Raw genomic sequence first — 20,911 nt, 5'->3', positions numbered from 1 at the left:
ATTTATTTAATTTTTTAGAACAACAATTCTTTAAGGTAAATGAAAATTGCTTCAATTGTCTGTAGTAATTTACGGAATTACAGTAATGAGGAAAAAAAAAGGTAGAAACTATATATAGCCTATATGTGTGTGTGTGTGTGTGTGTGTGTGTGTTCACTAACAAGTCTAAAAAAAACAAGACACCTGCTTAGCCTTTCAGCTAAAATTGCAATCAGCAGTGTTTGAAAGGCACAAGGCTGAAATCTATTGTGTTTTGAATGTGTGGTTCACAGTTTTGACAGCAGTGTTAGCATTTGAACAAAGTGCTGTAAATCCACAGTGTTGTGCAGGTTGTGGTTAAAGTCATGGGATAAGTGTGTAGAGTTTTGAAAACTGTGTTCAAGTAATGAAAAACGAACTAGAGTTTGGTCCACATGAACTGCTGCTGTGCAGACTGTAGTTAGAGTTTTGCACATGTGACTCCAGTTGTGCCCACTGTCGTTTAGCAATCAAAAAAAACTGTAAGATCACTCTTTCTCCATCATATGAGCTCTGGGAGAAGAGCTGCATTGTGGGAAATGTAGTTTGTGTGTTCAGGGCTGCGTTCAGCCCTGACAAAACATTGCAAAACGTCTTTTAAAAGAAAATGGTGGTGTGTTTCAGCTAAGAGTTTCAGCTACGGCAGCTGAGAAGGCCATTCTTTGTGTTCTTTTTGAAGAATCAGTATAAATACATGTTTAATACTGTAAAATATGCTCAATGTTACAGTCACTGCCCTTGCCGTCCAGAATAAAAGAGAAAATCCCAATCGAGTGAAGGGATTTGTGGAAAGTTCTAATTATTGTGATCTAACATTTGCCTCTCATTTCAGGATGAAAAGACAAACATTTCAGATGAAGGATAATCCACTTCTTACCTCTGACACTGTGTTATGATCTATATGATCTTATTATTTTTATTTTGAGTATTAGGCTTATCATTATTGCTGATCACTGTTGTTGTGCTATGATATTGTAATATTTACCATTATATAATCAGAGGAGAATAGAAACGTTTATGAAAGTGTCACTCCAAAATACAATAGCAAAATATATAAATGTGTATATGTAACATTCATACCCATTATGCGAGCTGTCTCTTTAATTCCGCGTGGTTTATAATATGTTGATGCTGATTGGGCTGACATTTTTGACACACCCACCAAACAAGAGATCTCAAACCCGTTGCACCCGTTGTCGTTCAACCTGCAAACCGTAGCAAAGCATTGCGCACTAGTTTGAGTTTTAACGTGCCCCAGCTGAAACATCAAAGCTCTTCCTGTGGCTGTAGTTTAACTTCCTGTTTGACAAGTGTGTCAAAGACATCTCATGTTTATCTGAAGCAAAACCTATAGTAACATGTTAATAAAGATGTCCATTAGCATTAGCATCTCAACAGCAGCTGCAAAAAAACAACATGTGCCATATATTTGCTTTTAATGATATATCAGAATATGCAGCTTTTGAATGGTCATGAATGGAGAAAGATGCTCTCTGGCAGCAGATTATTGTAGTTTCAACATCAACCAGCAGGAGTGAACAGAAGAAACTAACCTGAACTGAACATCCATATACACATTAATAACTGCAGACATACAAAATAGTATTAATAAAATAAATGCTTCACTTGCAATCCAGAATAACATTATTTAATTAGTCTATTAAACTGCAGAATGAAAGAATCTCATGAGACTTTCAGCTTCAGAAAAGAATACATTTATTTTATGATCCATATCCAGAATCAAATGTAAAACTGACACATTAATGATAATTACAATAAAAAAAGACCAAATAATCAATTCATGAAGATGAATCTGATCTTTCTGAACTCTATAATGAACAGACAAAACAGGTTTGATTATGACTCGTGTTCAGAAAAACGATGAAAATGATGAGAAGGATGAAGATGATTTGGAATTATATTATATGACATTATATATTATATTATATTATGACAATAGTTCATGAACAACGGCTGTAAAATACAGTTGTTATTGTGTCTCTGTCCTCTGGATCACAGTGAGGTTCAGTGATTTTGATCTACAGTCACAGGAAACAAGAGTTAGTCAGTGTAATGGAGGACACTGTAGACGAGCCGAACCCAAGTGCAGCTAATTAAAGATTATCCAGGACAAACAAAACAAGACAAGATGATAACTCAAACTAGACTTGAAAATCTTAACATGACCATAAACATGAAAATAAACATGAATTTGACTTTGTGACAAGACTAGAGGCACGAGACTCTCTTACAGGGAACAAAACTCAACAAGAGAACAATGAAACATGAGGGCTATAGATACAGAGAGACTAATGACTAACAATGAACACCTGTTCATCATCAAACCATGGACCAATGAGAACATGACACATACACAAAGGAACCAATCAGAACACATGAACAGAGGAAGCACATGACAGGATCACAGGAGGAGCAAGAGAAACACATGACAAAATAAATCTGTTTAAAGTTTTAACACATGAATATAATAATTCACACACAATCTGAGATTCAATGTCTGAAGATCATAGTCTCTGTTTCAGTGTCATTACAGTGTTGAGAAAGAAACTGTTGGTGCAATTACTGCTGTAAACCTTGAGTTCAATAAATATCCATAATCATCAGTTTCTGATCACTCACCTGTTCATAAAACACTGGATTAAACTCTTCGATGGAAGACGACCGCAGACCTGTGAAACAGATCAATGTTAGTCTTTCTTAGATACTTCCCAGACAGCAACAATGTGTGGCTCAGATCCGGCTCACATCTGGTACATGTGGGGCCTGTTTACACCTGCTCACTTCATGCGTTTTCTCTGATCGGATAACTATCGGATTTATAAAAACGATTGCATTTACACTTGGCCACATAAATGTGTCTCCGCGAAACGGATATAAATCCGATCTTCAATTCCCGCTCTATATGCAGATTTCCTGGAGTTCACGTCACCGAAAACAACAAATATGAGCTGCATTTTATTGATCATCGGCTAATTTCAAAATCAAAGACGGCAATAGGAGAGAGCGCGGCAACAGCCCTGGTAAGATCGTATCGTCTCATTACTTTTAATGAAGATGACTGTGTTTTGAGAGTCTGCGGCTTACTTTCAGTTTGATTTGTGGCAGTTTGCGCGTTGTCTTGCTGAAGAGATCCTCAGCTGCTCATCTGCGGCGATGCGTTCTGCAGTAGCACTGTCATATCTAACTATAACATGTTATTTAGCCTATAACATGCTCTCACACGTTTATTTTTTAGTATTTTTGGGGGGAGTTAAATTTACATATGTAGTTTCAACAACCAGATGCATTTAGACCTGTTCAGTTTTGACTGTAATGTGTCCCAGATCATCTCCTGAAGTGGTTTGAACTATCGGATTTATATCCGTTTCGAATGTGTTTCGGAGGGCATTTAGACCTGGGGCCTGTACCATGATGGTAGTTGAACAAACTCAGGGTTATAGGATTAGTTTCGAGTTGACAAAACCAAACCACTCCTATCTGGCTTTGTTGGTACCATGATGCTGATCATCAACTTTCTCTGTCAACTCAGGCTTTGATCCTGAGTTTGTGGAGCGCGTGCACATGAATCTGTGACATCAGTGCCAAACAGCCAATCACATGCCTTGCAACAGAGATAAACTGTGATTCACTTCTCGCGAGAGAGCCAGCGTGATTCAAAACTCTTTTGCTGAAAATGAAGAATTTAAACGCATTTACACTAATGGAAAATACTTGTCTGTGAAAGAGGACAAATAAAAGAAATGATCTTTCTCTATCAGTGCAAGTGAAAGTTGTGAAGTTAGTTTATATAGTTGATCATATATAGCAATAGAGACTCAAATATACAAGTTCACATGTAGTCATATTTAAAGAGTATATTTACTTATTTATATTACATAAGATCTATATATATATTAATATTCATTGAAACTAAATGCTTACTAACAACTGTTAAACTAAACTTGTGTGCATGTAATGGATTAATAAAAATATAGATAATTATACAAATCATATATAAATCATAAAATAATTCTAAGTAATTATCATTAAAACCAGACAATTTTATCATTAAATATTTGTTTTTACTATATTGTGACATTTAATTTGGAGGAAGAGAAACTGAGGGATGGACTTTATTGTGTTGAGTGTGTCAGTGTCACTTAGCTTACGTCTGATTGGTCCAATTTCAGTTTGAGATCTCTAACCTAGAACATAACCTGCCCCGGAGCAGGTTAGCCATGGAGCGTAAGTTACTATGGCGATGAACACCGCTAAAAGCCAAGTCACTTTCATGGTACCTAAAACCCAGGATTGGCACAAACTAATCTGAAACTTACCTGGCTAGCCAGCTAATCCAGCTTCATGGTACAGGCCCCTTGTCTTTTCACGATGGGATAGCTATCCGATCAGTGAAAACGCATGAAGTGACCAGGTGTAAACAGGCCCGTGGATTACATGCAGACCAGATATGGGCCGGATCTGGCCTGACACTATGTTGCTGTCTGGGTTCAATTATCTTATGGTTCATAATTATAAGATCCTTTAATTCAGATACTTAAACATGTTATCCTAAACCTGACTCTTCAGTTTTTTGTTGCTCAAAATGCTGAAACATCAGATAAAAGGACTGTTTAGCATAAAATATTACCTTTATTCTTCATTTTCTTTCGTACAGCCACTATAATCAGTGAAACTGCTATCAGGAGTAAAATCAAAGCCTCCACAGTGACGATAATCACTGAAAAACACAAGAGGAAACAGTCAGAAGAATCAGAATAGAAACCGGTTTACAGAATGATTTAATGAAAGACTTGTATGGAAAAAAGAAGGATGCGAGGATTATTGAAAGTCATGTTGCCAATGACAACCATCAGTCACTTCCTGCTCTGATGACAGTGTGATTTCAGTTAATTTCTTCATATGATAGAAATATAGTACAGAGAGACACATGTCAGGTGAAGACATCAGCAGACATTATTACAGTGCATATTAAATAAAAGATATCACTGAGAGATCAGAAGATGAACCTGTTGAAGAGCTGATCTGATGGTCTGTGATCGTGATGCTGCTGGATTGTGGGTTTGTGTCTGATGTTCTCAGATAGGGCGGCGTGTTTGAAAATGAGCTGATAGTTTGATCTGAAGGGGAATAAAGACTGAGCTGTTATACTGACACATTAATGCACATAATCATGGGTTTATGTGAAGAGAAACTTGAGCTGGAAGATTAATATTAAATATCAGACACCTGGATAGAAGGTGGAGGTAAAGATCTGGACAGGAGTTGTTCCCTTTCGAGGGAACTCGCACTGCGTCCCGAAGGGGGCGCTATGGGAACGCCCTCAGCGTGAATGCGTCTGATGCACGTGTGTCAACTAGTCCAATGGCGAGAGTGAACGTCACCGGCGGGTGACGTCACGACCAGGAAAGTATAAATACACATCCGGAAAGACCGGCTTCAGCTTTTGTGCCTCAGCAAAGCGCTCTGTGTTAAACTGTCTCTGTCTATTTATTGTTGGTTGTCCTCAAGCATTATATATATTCTAGACAGAAGCTTATTGGCGAGCAAATAGCAACTTGAGTCATGTGTGCTTCCCTGCCCTCGCCACTATACGAGTGGGGATACACGCGATTCATGTGTTGTTTGTTTTAGAGCAGAGCATGCACGTCAGTTCTTGTAAAAGAAGGGGGTCTGACAGTGTTCATTCATTTTTCCCGATGTGATGCACTATCGAGATTTTTAGCTCTGCACCTCTTGGCTTTTTTCTCGAGGGAATCAAGTCTTAAGCAATAAAGAATCTATGGCCTTGGATCAAGCGTTTGCCGAGGCGACGCATAGATTTCGTGTCTGCAAACTGCAATACTATGGAAGGCCATGAGGGCCAAATATACGTGAATTTTAACACGTCAACAACACGTTAAATACGTGTATTTCACGCGTATTTAACGCGTATTTCACGGCTAACTGAAGTGTGTGACTAGAGATGATAGACCTACTGCACAGTTTTGTTCTAAAGAAATAGTGCAGGTTAGTAATATAATTTTAAACTGATAATAATGTAGATGCTCCCTCTGTGTTTGTGTCAGAACATGGGTGCGGAGCGCAAGCTCATACCCTTTGTGACATACTGGATCGAAAATATGTGAAATAAGCTATTTCTAGTCGACTAGTACTAGTTCATTTAAGCCATTAGTGACTAATCACATTTAAATTCATTTAATTTCTTAAATACTGGAGAGAATAAACCATATCTGTGGAGTCTTGGGTACTATATAGATATAGTACCCAAGCGCAAGCATAAACCTTGCATTAAGAACTGGCAAAAGTAATGATTATGAAAGTGGCAAAAAACAGCAAGGAGACATTTTAATTGTTTACTAATAAACTAATGTTTTCTGAATCAGTGTCGGCTGCAAAATTTGACATTGCTGACTCTCATCATCACATTTCATTCGGATTAGGCCTACATAATCAGCCTATATATATCAGAGGTGGCGTTAACCGAAAATTTCCCGTCATTGACGGGATTTTTTTAACATTGACTGAAAAATCTGAAGGCCGTCCGTCATGTTGACAGATTACACTGAGGGTGATCTATTGAAAACAGTTGGTGGCGAGTGCGCTCCAATGTAGCAGCAGAGCACTGGATCCAGAACAAAAATGAAACTGGCACGAATCTTTTACTATGTGTTTGATAACGCTCAGGCACCTCCGTGAAGTTGGCACCCCATAAAGCGAAATAATCCCCAAAACTATGTCATTCGTTTGTGCTACGTTTGTGCTGATTTGTGCCGCAAAAACGAACGTTTGTGCTGGTTTGGTGTTTGAGATATTAAGCATTATTTTTTTGGTCGTGTGACGTCATTCTCCACCCCATGTCGTTCAAATCGCTTCAAACCGGTGCCATTCGTTTGTGCTCGATTTGTGCTGGTTTGTGTCGTTAAAACAAACACTGTAACTGTTTTCCTTCCACAGATATAACAAATTTAATTCGGGAGCTGTGACGTCATTCTCCACCCCACTTCCTCTAAATCGCACAAAACTGGTGTCGTTCGTTTGTGCTCGATTTGTGCTGGTTTGTGCCGTTAAAACAAACACTGTAACTGTTTTCCTTCCACAGATATAACAAATTTAATTCGGGAGCTGTGACGTCATTCTCCACCCCACTTCCTCTAAATCGCACAAAACTGGTGTTGTTCGTTTGTGCTCGATTTGTGCTGGTTTGTGCCGTTAAAACAAACACTGTATCTAAGACCTCTTCTTAAATATAGCCTAACGTAAAAATGTTTTATGTTATGTAACTCTCCATGCCATATTGCTCCAACCCGGTATTGTTCGTTTGTGCTCGATTTGTGCCGGTTTGTGCCATTAAAAGAATCCCTGTAATTGATTACCTTTTTTAAAAAAAAAATAAAAAAATAATGAAAAACCCAATCTCCACCCCATGTAATATAAATCGCTTCAAAACTGGCATATTCGTTTTTGCTCTATTTGTGCAGGTTTCTGCCGTTAAAAGAATAACTTAAAATAACAACAATAATAATGATAATAATAATAGGCCTAAAAAAAAAAAAAAAAAAAACTCCTCCCCGTCATCTTAAATCGTTCCAAAATGGTGCAGTTCGTTTTGTCCCTGTTTGTGCCATTAAATAATACTAAGACCCCTTCTTAAATGGACTAAATTTGTGCCAGATATTGTCACAACCACTTAGGCCTACATGTTACCTGCCTACTTCTGGAACCAGGCGTGTTCTATGCTGTGCTATAGCACTGGGACAGATATTTGAATAAATAATAATAATAAAATACTATACAATTGCATGGTAAATTTTCAAATACATGTTTAACGTGTTTCTGCGCCCTTCAAAAACGTTAAACAATGCATAGGAAGGTCTGCATACGGAAAAGATGTATGCTCTGAGACTAAAAAAATCATGTGTGCAGGGTAATTTACAGGTTAATTTAAAATTTGTTTGACACTTCAGAGAAGTGTATTCTTTTATCAATTATTGTGCAATCAAGAAACTCACAGGAACACGTGTATAACACGCGAAAGATACCCACTGAGCAAATTACGTCCAGAAGACGTCTTTTTGAGGTCTTGTCTCAGGTTGAAAAGACGTCCACTGAGGGGCCAGAATGAAAGTTTTTATGACGTCTTTTTTTGACGTCTTCTGGACATCCGATATAGACGAACACACAGAATCACTAAAGGAGAAAAATCACAATTTTTAAGCCACCATCGTGGAGATGAGTGTTTGCTTTAGTTGGGCTCTTGTCCCTTGCCTTATTAATATTAGAGTTTGTTTGGGCTGTTAACTCAGTCATAACAGCCAGACAAGTAAAGAGAAATGATCAGATGTTGGTTATGTTTTCACATAATCATTGTTTGATCTGAATCACTGAACTCATTTAGAGTCCAATCTCTGAGTTAGATTTACATTATTGATTACAGCAGCACTGTGATTCTACAGCAGAAGATCAGCTTTATCAATATAATCTGAAGGATTTCACATGCAAAAAAATATTTCTCTTAGGCACACACAGACATCAAGAATCAGCCTGTGAATCTCAATGATGGTGACAAGCAACATATTCTGATCAACAGATCAACTCTGAACATTAGAAAACAAGCTACTAAAAAGACACATAAACAGAACAAAATAAAATATGAGAATAAAGGAAATTACTAAAACAATTAAGCTCATAATTTATTCATGCAGCAATGCATGATGGGAGCCATGGATGAATTTTGATTGGTTGCTCCCAGAATGCACTGCAACATGCTTTTTGATGGTCACCACTGTTGAGATTCACAGGATGATTCTTGATGTCTGTGTGTGCCTAAAATAAAAGCTTTTTTTTGTTCAACACACCTTTTCTGAAATCATGTGAATCGTATTGATAAAGCTGATCTTCTGCTGTAGACTCACAGTGCTGCTGTAATCAATAATGTAAATCTAACTCAGAGATTGGACTCTAAATGAGTTCAGTGATTCAGGTCAACTAATGATTATGTGAAAACATAACCAACACCTGATCATTTCTCTTTGCTTGTCTGGCTGTTATGACTCAATTAACAACCCAAACAAACTCTAATATTAATAAGGCAAGGGACAAGAGCCCAACTAAAGCAAACACTCATCTCCACGATGGTGGCTTAAAAATTGTGATTTTTCTCCTTTGGTGATTCTGCGTGTTCGCCTATATCGGATGTCCAGAAGACGTCCAAAAAAGACGTCATAAAAACTTTCATTCTGGCCCCTCAGTGGACGTCTTTTCAACCTGAGACAAGACCTCAAAAAGACGTCTTCTGGACGTAATTTGCTCAGTGGGTAGTGCCAAAGATAAAACGCTGCAACAGGCCCAGTGGAATCTTGTGGAACTGCTTATGCTCAGATTATTTCATCATCTAACTGCAATTTACCTTTCAAACAAACACAGACTTTAATCAATGTAAAGTAGCCTATAGGCGAAGGCTATTTTCTTTAAATAAAACAATAATAATGAAGAAAAAAACAAAAAACAAATACACTGTACAAAGTGAATTGCAATTGTTACATTAAATAGAACAAGTTAATGGATAAAATTAGTGTTGTTTATAAATTAATTCATATAGGTTGATTTTGAGTCCTTGTTTTTCCCTTCTTGACTGGAACCAGTTAATTAGGCCAAGGTGTTTAGATTAGACTACTTGATGTTTAGATGTTTAGATTGACTGTTATTTCGATAATAATCAGGCTGCAAATCAAGTTTGCAATGCTAAAATATTGTGTGTGTGTGTGTGTGTGTGTGTGTGTGTAAAGACATTATTTTTAAATTATTTTACTTGAAAAAAACAAAAACAAAGACAAATAACTTTTTTTTATTAAGAAACTGAAACATTTGTTGAGTTTTTTTTGTATTTTTGGTTTAAGGGAAAAACTTAAATTAGTTTATGCTTTAAAATTTGTTTCGAATGTGTGGGCGGCCCCTAAAATACTCATTTTGGCTTTGTCTAAAACAACATTGAGGAAATTTTTATTTATTTGTATTTATTTTATTATTAAAAGGCCTAAGAAAAACCTCCATGATACCACATGTTTCACCCACTATTACAAGAAGATTTTTTATTTTTATTTTTTATAAATAATAGCATAATTTGTGTTTCATTAGAAAAACCCAAAATATCAGAAAACAATGGAAGGGATCGCGCCGGCGCCTCCGTGGACAAGAGAAGTGTGTTGTTGTGCTCTGCATGAGACAGCTACAGTGGCAAGAAATATATGAAACAACCAAATAGAAAAATTGTAACTAATATGCAGAGCAATAGCCTACATCAGATGAACTGCGTGATGGGACATGCAAGACATGCTGAGTTGAACGGCCTTCAGGGCCACTCATGCGAAACAAATAGGCTATTAAAGAATAATCACATACCCATGAATAAAATTACGATTTGTGATTTGTGTATGATGATTTGTGTACCGGGAGGCTATTTTCTATGATGATTCCGTATTTCTTTGAAATATGAAACTGTTATACTTGTTTTTGTTTGTTTGTATGTTTGTTTTTACATATTATGAGAGAAAAGAGTCCGATGTTTTTTATTCAATCTTTTTTCGTTTTTGGCTAAATATTTTACAAGTGTAAAGTTAGCAGGCTAAAAGTAAACATTTATTTAACCTTTTACTTGAAGACTTAAAGTAGGTTATTTAGGCTATTAAGCTTTTCTGATTCTTCATTCAGGCTAGTGAGTTCATGCCTATAATTTAATGTCTTACATTTTAAAAACCGAAGCAGCACAAACGAAAATTTCGCCGGCACAAACCAGCACAAACAAATGAGACTATTTTGGACAAATTTGGAGCATGTGGGGGGGCTGGGTGACCTGAAAATGACCTATAGCCTATATATATTTTTTTTAAATATTTTAAAAACCAAAGCAGCACAAACAAAACTTTTTACCGGCACAAACGATTTTGAGCGAATTTGGAGCATGTGGGGGGCACCGGTTTTAAGCAAACTGAATGTAAAAACATTTTTCGTTAGGCCTTTATATTTAAGATGATGTCATTGTTGCTTTTTTTAACGGCACAAACTGAGCACAAACGAACAGCACCATTTTGTAACGATTTAAGAAGACATGGGGTGGAAATTATTTGGTTTTTATTTTTTTATTTTTTTTAAGTCAAAAAGTCATCATTTAGGGATTCTTTTAACGGCACAAACCGGCACAAATCGAGCACAAACGAACAATACCGGGTTGGAGCAATTTGGATGGCATGGGGGTGAGTTACACTGTTCATAAAACATTTTTTCGTTATATTTAAGAAGAGGTAGATACAGTGTTTGTTTTAATGGCACAAACCAGCATAAATCGAGCACAAACGAACAACACCAGGGGCACGTTCAAGCTCACACCGGTGCACAACGTTTTGCTACGGTTTCCGGGTTGAACGACATGTTTCCTGGAAACAGTGTGCAACTGTGTGCAACGGGTTTGAGATGCGTTTTCTCTTGTTTGGTGGGTGTGTCAGAAATGTCAGCCCAATCAGCGGCAAGATGTATATAACCCACGCGGTATTAAAGAGACAGCTCGCATACTGGGTATTAATGTAACATAAAAATACTTTACTTATATATTTTGGTGTTGTATTGTGAAGTTACACTTTAATAAACTTTTCTATACTCCTCTGATTATATAATGGTAAATATTACAATATCAAAGCACAACAACAGTGATCAGCAATAATGATAAGCCTATTAAACAATAAAATAATATAGATCATAACACAGTCTTGGAGGTAAGAAGTGGATTATCCTTCACCTGAAATGTTTGTCTTTTCATCCTGAGATGCAAGGCAAATGTTGTATCAAAATAATTAGAAGTTTTCACAAATCCCTTCACTCGACTGAGATGTTCTCTCTTTTATTCTGGACGGCAAGGGCAGTGGCTGTAACATTGAGGGTACTTTGCAGTATTAAACAGTATTTATATCGATATCATCAGGCTCCGAAAATTCTTCAAAAAGAACACAAAGAATGGCCTTCTCAGTTGCCATAGTTGCAACGCTTGCGTCATCACAACAGGGTGTTCAACGCGCCACCATTTCCGTTTAAAAGACGTTTTGCAACGTTTTGTCGGGGCTGAACGCAGCCCAGTTTCGTGCGATTTAGAGGAAGTGGGGTGGAGAATGACGTCACAGCTCCCGAATTAAATTTGTTATATCTGTGGAAGGAAAACAATTACAGTGTTTGTTTTAACGGCACAAACCAGCACAAATCCAGCACAAACGAATGGCACCGGTTTGAAGCGATTTGAACAACATGGGGTGGAGAATGACGTCACAGCTCCCGAATTAAATTTGTTATATCTGTGGAAGGAAAACAGTTACAGTGTTTGTTTTAACGGCACAAACCAGCACAAATCGAGCACAAACGAACGACACCAGTTTCGTGCGATTTAGACGAAGTGGGGTGGAGAATGACGTCACAGCTCCCGAATTAAATTTGTTATATCTGTGGAAGGAAAACAGTTAGTGTTTGTTTTAACGGCACAAACCAGCACAAATCGAGCACAAACGAATGGCACCGGTTTGAAGCGATTTGAACGACATGGGGTGGAGAATGACGTCACACGACCAAAAAAATAATACTTAATATCTCAAACACCAAACCAGCACAAACGTTCGTTTTTGCGGCACAAATCAGCACAAACGTAGCACAAACGAATGACATAGTTTTGGGGATTATTTCGCTTTATGGGGTGCCAACTTCACGGAGGTCGCACACCTGAGTACCCAGAAGCTACAACTCTCTATCATGCCACATTAAAGAGCGCCAAAACGGTATTTATTGCTTGAATTTCTTAATGAAATGGACAGAATTTTAAATCTGAGACTTTGTTCCATATCAAAAGCAACACAAAGCTTTAAGCCTATTGCGATTTATTGAGTGGGAGGCGCACTATGTAGCTACTGTTTATTCGTCAACTGAAAAAGGCATATTGCCTGGGATTCGATATTGGTCTTATGAATGTGACCAAAACAGCAAGGAGACGTTTTAATTGTTTATTAATAAAGTATTGTTTTCTAAATCAGTGTCGGCTGCAAAGATGAAGTTAACATTGACTCTCATAATCTCCACATGGACGCGCTTAGAGAGAGAATGAGCATTCCATTCGGTTTATTCTACATAAACAGAGTAGCCTATTTCTTTTCGTTTTGAATTATTTCGTTAAAGTAGATATTTCATGCTTTCTATAGAGATATTTCACATGTATGTGAGGCAAGCAGCCTATACGCTGAGTTTCGGTTCATTTATGTAAGCGTTCCAGTTCACACGCCAGTGATCGCGCTGGCACATGTCATGATTATATTTTCTACGATATTTGCTTCTTACTTATTACATCCAGGCAATTGGTTGATGAAACATTGATTAAAATTAAGATACAATTTTTACAAAACGAAATTCACTTTAAAGAAAGGCTTTCTACAAAACAAAACTTAAGTGAATTTCGTTTTGTAAAAATTGTATCTTAACTTTAATCAATGTTTCATCAACCAATTGCCTGGATTTAATAAATAAGAAGCAAATATGTCTGACAATATAATCCTGACATGGAGGCGCGGGCGCGATCACTCGCAGGTGAACTGGAGCGTGCCTTATAGGCTAAATGAACCGAAACTCAGCATATAGGCTGCTTGCCTCACATATACAGAAAGCGTGAAATGTCTACTTTTAAACGAAATAATTCAATAGGCTACTCTCTGATTGTGTAGGCCTAATGGAATGAAATGTGCATCTCTGCGGAGATGATGAGAGTCAGCAATGTCAACATCTTTGCAGCCGACACTGATTCAGAAAACATTAGTTTATTAATAAACAATTAAAATGTCTCATTGCTGTTTTTTTGCCACTTTCATAATCATTACTTTTGCCGGTTCTTAATGCAAGGTTTATGCTTGCGCTTGGGTACTATATCTATATAGTACCCAAGACTCCACAGATATGGTTTATTCTCTCCAGTATTTAAGAAATTAAATGAATTTAAATGTGATTAGTCACTAATGGCTTAAATATTACTAAATTACTAGAAATAATTTATTTCACATAGTTTTGATACAGTATGTCACAAAGGTTTGAGCTTGCGCTCCGCACCCATGTTCTGACACAAACACAGAGGGAGCATCTACATTATTATCAGTTTAAAATTATATTTGTGTATGACTAAACTGCACTATTTCTTTAGAACAAAACTTTGCAGCAGGTCTATCGACTCAAGTCATACGCCAATCTTCTTCAGTGTCCCACCCCAACACACACCAGAGAAAAAACTTTGCAGGTCATATGAGAGAGAGCATACTCGCATTCAGTGAGCTTACAATGCTGCATTTTATTGTCAGTAAAAGTAAGGGCGTTGTAAAAAAAATAATAATAATAAAATAAAAAATGCATAAGTGGAAAAATTAAATCTATTTTTTCATTAAACGACAGTTTAAATATATTAGATTATACAAAAAATGAAATAAAAGAGCAGAATAAGCTGATCTAGCATGTTAAATGATGGCATCTTAGTAAATGAATGGTACACCCCCTTAAGCTCACAGAAATGGTTTGACCCAAGTTCTCAGCAGCCAATGACACTGACCCGTTCAAACAGATTTTTAACGCGTATTTCACGCGTATTTAACGTGTATTTAACGCGTGAAATACACGTGAAATACACGTACTTAAGGCGTTGATTTTTCACGCGTATTTCACGCGTTAAATACGTGTATTTTACGTGTGAAATACACGTCAAATACACGTATTTAACGCGTTGATTTTTCACGCGTATTTAACGCGTGAAATACGCGTTAAATACGCGTGAAATACACGTATTTAACGTGTTGTTGACGTGTTAAAATTCACGTGTATTTGGCCCTTTTGGCCTTCCATACAATAAGATTCTAGTGGCTCTCATCTCGCGTCTGCCGAGGCGACGCGTAGATTTCGAGCCTGCAAACTGCAATAAAGAATCTAGTGGCACGGATCTCGCGTCTGCCGAGGCGACGCGCAGATTTCGTGTCTGCAAACTGCAATTAAGATTCTAGTGGCTCTGATCTCGCGTCTGCCGAGGCGACGCTTAGATTTCGAGTCTGCAAACTGCATTAAATAATCTAATGGCTCTGATCTCGCGTCTGCCGAGGCGACGCTTAGATTTCGAGTCTGCAAACTGCAATTAAGATTCTAGTGGCTCTGATCTCGCGTCTGCCGAGGCGACGCTTAGATTTCGAGTCTGCAAACTGCATTAAAGAATCTAATGGCTCTGATCTCGCGTCTGCCGAGGCGACGCTTAGATTTCGAGTCTGCAAACTGCAATAAAGAATCTAGTGGCACGGATCTCGCGTCTGCCGAGGCGACGCGTAGATTTCGTGTCTGCAAACTGCAATAAAGATTCTAGTGGCTCTGATCTAGCGTGTTTGCCGAGGCAACGCGTAGATTAGGGTGTGCAGACGGCAGTTATAAATATTAAACCAATCATTCAGACCGTGTACACTTGTCTGGTGGTTCATTGATCCATTTAATTTGAGGAATTAAATGGGATATTGCCTGGTTTTAAAAGAAGCTATATGTCTGCACTAATAACTTTTTATTTAGACTTTCATCCAGACCGTTGTTACCTGTCTGGTTGATATGTGACTGCATTTAATTTTGAGAGATTAAATGTGATTTGATGTGTGTATGGCCTGTATGGCCTATATGCCTATATATACATACATACTATATTTAGCATTTCTTTCAGACCATATTAACGTGTCTGATAGATCATTTGCTGCATTTAATTTTGAGGAATTAAATGGACAGTTGGCTGTAATTTAATTTTGAGAAATTAAAATAATACATATTTATCTGACTTTAAGTAGTTAGATTCATGTATTAGTTAAGCCTTTCATGTAGATCCTGACGCCTGTGGTGTTAGGCTTCTTGGGGCAGCCCCCCGCGGGGTGGAGCGGTGTACACCTCAGTATACGGTGCCCGTGCCACTTCGTTGCCCTCAGGGGACCGATCTGCCAACCCCATCACTCTTAGTGCTCTGGGGTGCAGCGGTTTCCAGCAAGCTTTGATTCAGCGCTCACTCGACGCTGCATCAGTTTCGCACCCTCTGAGGAGGGTCGAAAAGCAGTCATATGGGTTATTTCCTGCCAGTGTATTTCAGGTCACCAAAGTGGCTGCTCTAGGTATACCAGAGACCAGTCTTGAGAGGCTGGTTCCCTTTTGTGGTTTTTCTGGCAGAGTTGAGGCTTCTGCCAAAGATGTATCTCAATGGGCAGGCTCTGGTAATGGAACAAAAAGTAAACTCTTTTGCGAAAGGAGCTACAAAATGGGTTCCTCCTCCCAGCAGAGAGTTAGGGTTTTTAGGGCCGCTACTGTTTTGTTCCAAAGAAGGATGGAGGGTTGCATCCTATATTAGATCTTAATCATTTGAATCAGTCAGTCAGGAGACTTAGGTTCAAAATGTTGACTCTAAACCAGATCTGAGGACTGGTTTGTCATGATAGTTCTAAAGGGTGCATACTTCCATGTCTCCATCCTTCTACAGCATAGGAAGTTCCTCGGGTTTGCTTTCAGGGGCAAAGTATACCTATATTAGGTTCTTCCATTTGGTCTAGATCCATCACCCCACACATTCATGGAATGCATAGATGCAGCTCTGGCCTTGCTCAGGCTGCAGGGCATACGCATTATGAACTGATAAGATGACTGGCTAATATTAGCGCAGTCGGAACAGATGGTCAGTTCAACATTGAGATGTTGTTCTTGCTCATAAAAAATGGGGTTGTGGCTGAACGCCAAGAAGAGTGTGCTTTCTCCATTACAGAGAACCACCTTCCTGGGCATGGTATGGATTCAGTGACGCTGCGGGTCGTTCTGTCGCCCACTTGTATTGCTGCAATCTTTTCAGTCACACAGGAGATATAACTAGGCCAGTCACTCACTGTAAAACAGTTTTCTAAAACTGTTGGGTCTGATGACAGCTGTGTCCAACGGTGATACCTTTTGGCCTGCTGTTCATGAGACCCTTACAGTGGTGGTTCAGGACCAAGGGTTTTCCCTGAGGGGGAATCCACTTCCTATGATCAAGATCACGCAGCGGTGTCTCCGCGCCTTGGTTATATGGAAGAAAAGTTGGTTCCTGTCCCAGGGACCTGTGTTAGGAGCTTAATATCATTGAGTCACTCTCATGGTAGATGTTTCTCTCACAGGCTGGGGAGTGGTAATGGAAGGCCGCTCAGCTCAAGGGCTGTTGAGGAGTCATCATCTTTCGTGGCACTAATTGCCTGGAGATGATGGCGGGCTTCAATGCGTTGAAGTTCTTCCTTCCAGACCTGAGAGGTCATCGAGCTGTCTGGGAAAACAAACAATTCATCGATGGTCTCTTATATAATTCAACAGGGGGGTTTGCGTTTGCGCCCACTATCTGGCGCACCAGATCCTCCTGTGGTCCCTGGGGAAGATGCTCTCCTCGAGAACAATCTTATTTCAGGGACCTACAGTATAGGAGCAGACATCCTGTCGAGACAGGGGCTGAGGCCAGGGGTATGGAGACTTCACCCCAAAGTGGTGAAGCTCATTTGGGAGATTTATAGCTACGTGAAGGTGGATCTTTCGCGTCTCAGGATACGACGCACTGTCCACTGTGGTTATCCCTTACACATCCAGTTCCTCTTGGACTGGATGCCATGGTACAGACATGGCCGAGGCTACGTCTGTACGTTTTTTCCCCCCAATTGTTCTGCTCCCAGGAGTTCTGGACAAAATTCGCCGGGAAGGGATAAGTCTACTGCTAGTAGCGCCTTACTGGCCAAGTCGGATATGGTTCTTGGACCTTGTGTCTCTCCTTGACGGCTCTCCCTCGGAGATTCCGATCAGGAGAGACCTATCTCATGCGACGGGCCTGATTTTTCACCCCGCCCAGAAGTATTCAACCTGTGGGTTCGGCCCCTGAGGGGGCCCAACTCATAGTATCTGGTCTCTCAACCGAGGTTGTGGTGACCATACTTTACTCCAGAACTCCAACCACAAGGAAACTATCCTCGTATTTCTGCATACCATGTCCCTGTGGTTGGTACAATTGTGGGGAATAACCCTTTGAGGTATCGTTTCCTTCGTGGCACTCTGAGGCTGATGCCTGCAACATGCACTAGGGTTCCTGCTTGGGAGTTGGCCTTTATGTTGGAAGGCTTATCTGCAGCTCCATTTGAGCCGCTTGATTCTGTTTATACTGTTTTCCTCCTTGCCATTTCTTCCCTAAAAGAGTAGGAGACCTTCAGGCCATATCTGTATCCCCTACGTGCCTTGAGTGTGCACCAGGGATGGTCAAAGTGTTCCTTTACCCTACCGGGTTATATACCTAAGGTTCTGACCAATATGACACGGCCTATAGTGCTGCAAGCTTTCTGTCCTCTGTTCTCAGATCCAGACCAGGAAAAGTGGATTCTTGTGTGTCCAGTGTGAGCACTGGACACCTGATATCCACAGAGCTGCCCTGTGGAGGACCTCAGATCAACTGTTTGTTTTGGACCGCGCAATTAGGGGTCTCCCTGCGTCCATACAATTGGTTAGCAAGTGGATAGTTGAGACTATATCACTTGCGTATGAGGTCTCCGGCCAGCAGTATCCACTGTCTGCCAGAGCTCGCTCTACTAGGAGTATGGCGGCCTCCAAGGCCTTGATGTTGGGGGTTTTCCTCAAGGAAGTCTGTGATGTGGCGGGCTGATCCTCACCACTCACGTTGTGAGATGATGTATCTCGACCTGGATGCAGCTCCAGGCTCTTCAGTGCTCTTGTCTTAGTGTGCCACAGTTTCACACAGACAGGCATTTTGGAATTATGGCGTTTTGGGATATCATTCCCATAGCGCCCCCTTCGGGACGCAGTGCGAGTTCCCTCGAAAGGGAACGTCTCAGGTTATGACTATAACCATAGCTCCCTGAGAGAGGGAACGAGACACTGCGTCGCGTTGCCATACTCCCTGCATCCCTGTGATCGATTTGCTTCGGCAGTTTAAGCTGAAGCCGGTCTTTCCGGATGTGTATTTATACTTTCCTGGTCGTGACGTCACCCGCCGGTGACGTTCACTCTCGCCATTGGACTAGTTGACACACGTGCATCAGACGCATTCACGCTGAGGGCGTTCCCATAGCGCCCCCTTCGGGACGCAGTGTCTCGTTCCCTCTCTCAGGGAACTATGGTTATAGTCATAACCTGAGATGTTTTCTGTTTAGCTTTAGAAACAAGGTCACACCGTAGAAATGACACAAATACATTAATAACACAATCATTAACTTTAGCATGAAGTATAAACATGAATGATGAAGCAGATTATTGTTTAATAATGAATATCAGGCACCTGGATGGAGGGTGGATGTTGAGATCTGGACAGGTTTTGGCCTCTGTGGAGCTGAGAGATGAGGAAGAGTCATTACAACATTCAAATTAAACAAATATATTCATAAAACAATAAACATGAATGATGAAGCAGATTGTTGTTTAATAATGAACATCAGGCACCTCTGATCACAATCAGCTGGATTACTTTATATTCTCCCCACCATCCAGTTCTACAGCCGTATATTCCAGCATCTTCCATCTTCAGATCACTGATGGTCACTGTAAATGATCTGGTCTGATGATCATCCTGCAGTGTGAATCTGCCCTTATACTTTCCTCCATCAGATCGTAGTATAATGACACCGTCTATGTAACGTCCTTTGTAGAGGTATTTGTAAGAGTTTTCATATCCTTTAGCATAAGGGCACTTAATAATCACTGATTCTCCCTCCGTTCCTCTCACTGTAATGTCCACAGACAGTGAACTGATCACTACACACACACACACACACACACACACACACACACTGCTTTACTCATGTACAGTGACAATAAGCCATAATAACAGATAATAAACTCTTGTATTAGAGATCTTGAGCTCTTACCCGTCAGCAGAAACACACAAACTGTCAGCGGAAACTTCATTTCTTCATCAGTTCAGTTCAGAAAATCAGTCTGAAACTCTCAGCAGTTCCTCAAATGATAGAAACTCAAACAGCCAACAATACTGCTCTCATCTATCGATGGAAAATAAAAAGAGATATTTGTTTCTCACGTGTTGAGAGTCAAACTCTACCATTCACTGACTGTGTGTCTGTGTTTCTCTGTGGTGTTAGTTGTGAAAACGCCTCTCAGTTTTGACCAGGAAATTAGCTGTGAATTTATGAATCACAAACTGTTTCCATTCTGTCTTTAATATGTTTGAGTACTTTCTGATGTACTCAGTATTTCAAAACATGTTAATTTAATGTTAAGCATGATCCACTTTTAAAGAAACAATCCAAAAGGACAAATTGTAAAAGCACTGAGATGAATAATAAATGCTTTTTAGAGTTATTTTCTGTGGTAATCGTCATCATGGAAAAAAACAGTCTTTTATAGAAAGTGTAAATAATATTTAATATATTATAATGCATAATAACATTAAGATCACTCTTTCTCCATCATATGAGTTCTAGGAGAAATGTAGTTTGTGTGTTCAGCTGAAGCATCAAAGCTCTTCCTGTGGCTGTAGTTTGACTTCCTGTTTGACAAGTGTGTGTCAAAGACATCTCATGTTTAACTGAAACAAAACCTATAGTAACATGTTGATAAAGCTATACATTAGCATTAGCATCTCAACAGCAGCTGCTTCTAACACCCTCCAAAAAACTGTCATTTATTTGCTTTCAATGGTTTATCAGAATATGCAGCTACTTTTTAATGGTCATGAATGGAGAAAGATGCTCTCTGGCAGCAGATTATTGTAGTTTCAACATCAACCAGCAGGAGTGAACAGAAGAAACTAACCTGAACTGAACATCCATATACATTA

General features: G+C 39.3%; 2 protein-coding genes across 9 annotated transcripts in view; one reads left to right on the top strand and one right to left on the bottom strand.

Annotated features, from left to right (window-relative positions):
• Positions 1-20,911, top strand: part of LOC125271221 (B-cell receptor CD22-like) — a 136,821-nt gene that overhangs the window by 66,790 nt on the left and 49,120 nt on the right. The gene's annotated exons all lie outside the window — the stretch shown is intronic.
• Positions 1,765-20,174, bottom strand: LOC125271290 (CMRF35-like molecule 8). Its single transcript, XM_048195371.1, has 7 exons — positions 19,983-20,174; positions 19,558-19,869; positions 19,397-19,447; positions 5,046-5,156; positions 4,667-4,756; positions 2,659-2,708; positions 1,765-2,057 (listed from the first exon to the last, which is right to left on the bottom strand). The coding sequence occupies exons 1-7, from the start codon at positions 20,020-20,022 to the stop codon at positions 1,980-1,982; spliced, it is 732 nt and encodes a 243-aa protein (XP_048051328.1). The 5' UTR covers positions 20,023-20,174; the 3' UTR covers positions 1,765-1,979.

This window comes from Megalobrama amblycephala, linkage group LG7 (assembly GCF_018812025.1).
Source record: "Megalobrama amblycephala isolate DHTTF-2021 linkage group LG7, ASM1881202v1, whole genome shotgun sequence".
NCBI lineage: Eukaryota > Metazoa > Chordata > Actinopteri > Cypriniformes > Xenocyprididae > Megalobrama > Megalobrama amblycephala.
This window is presented reverse-complemented; position numbering and strand designations above follow the sequence as displayed.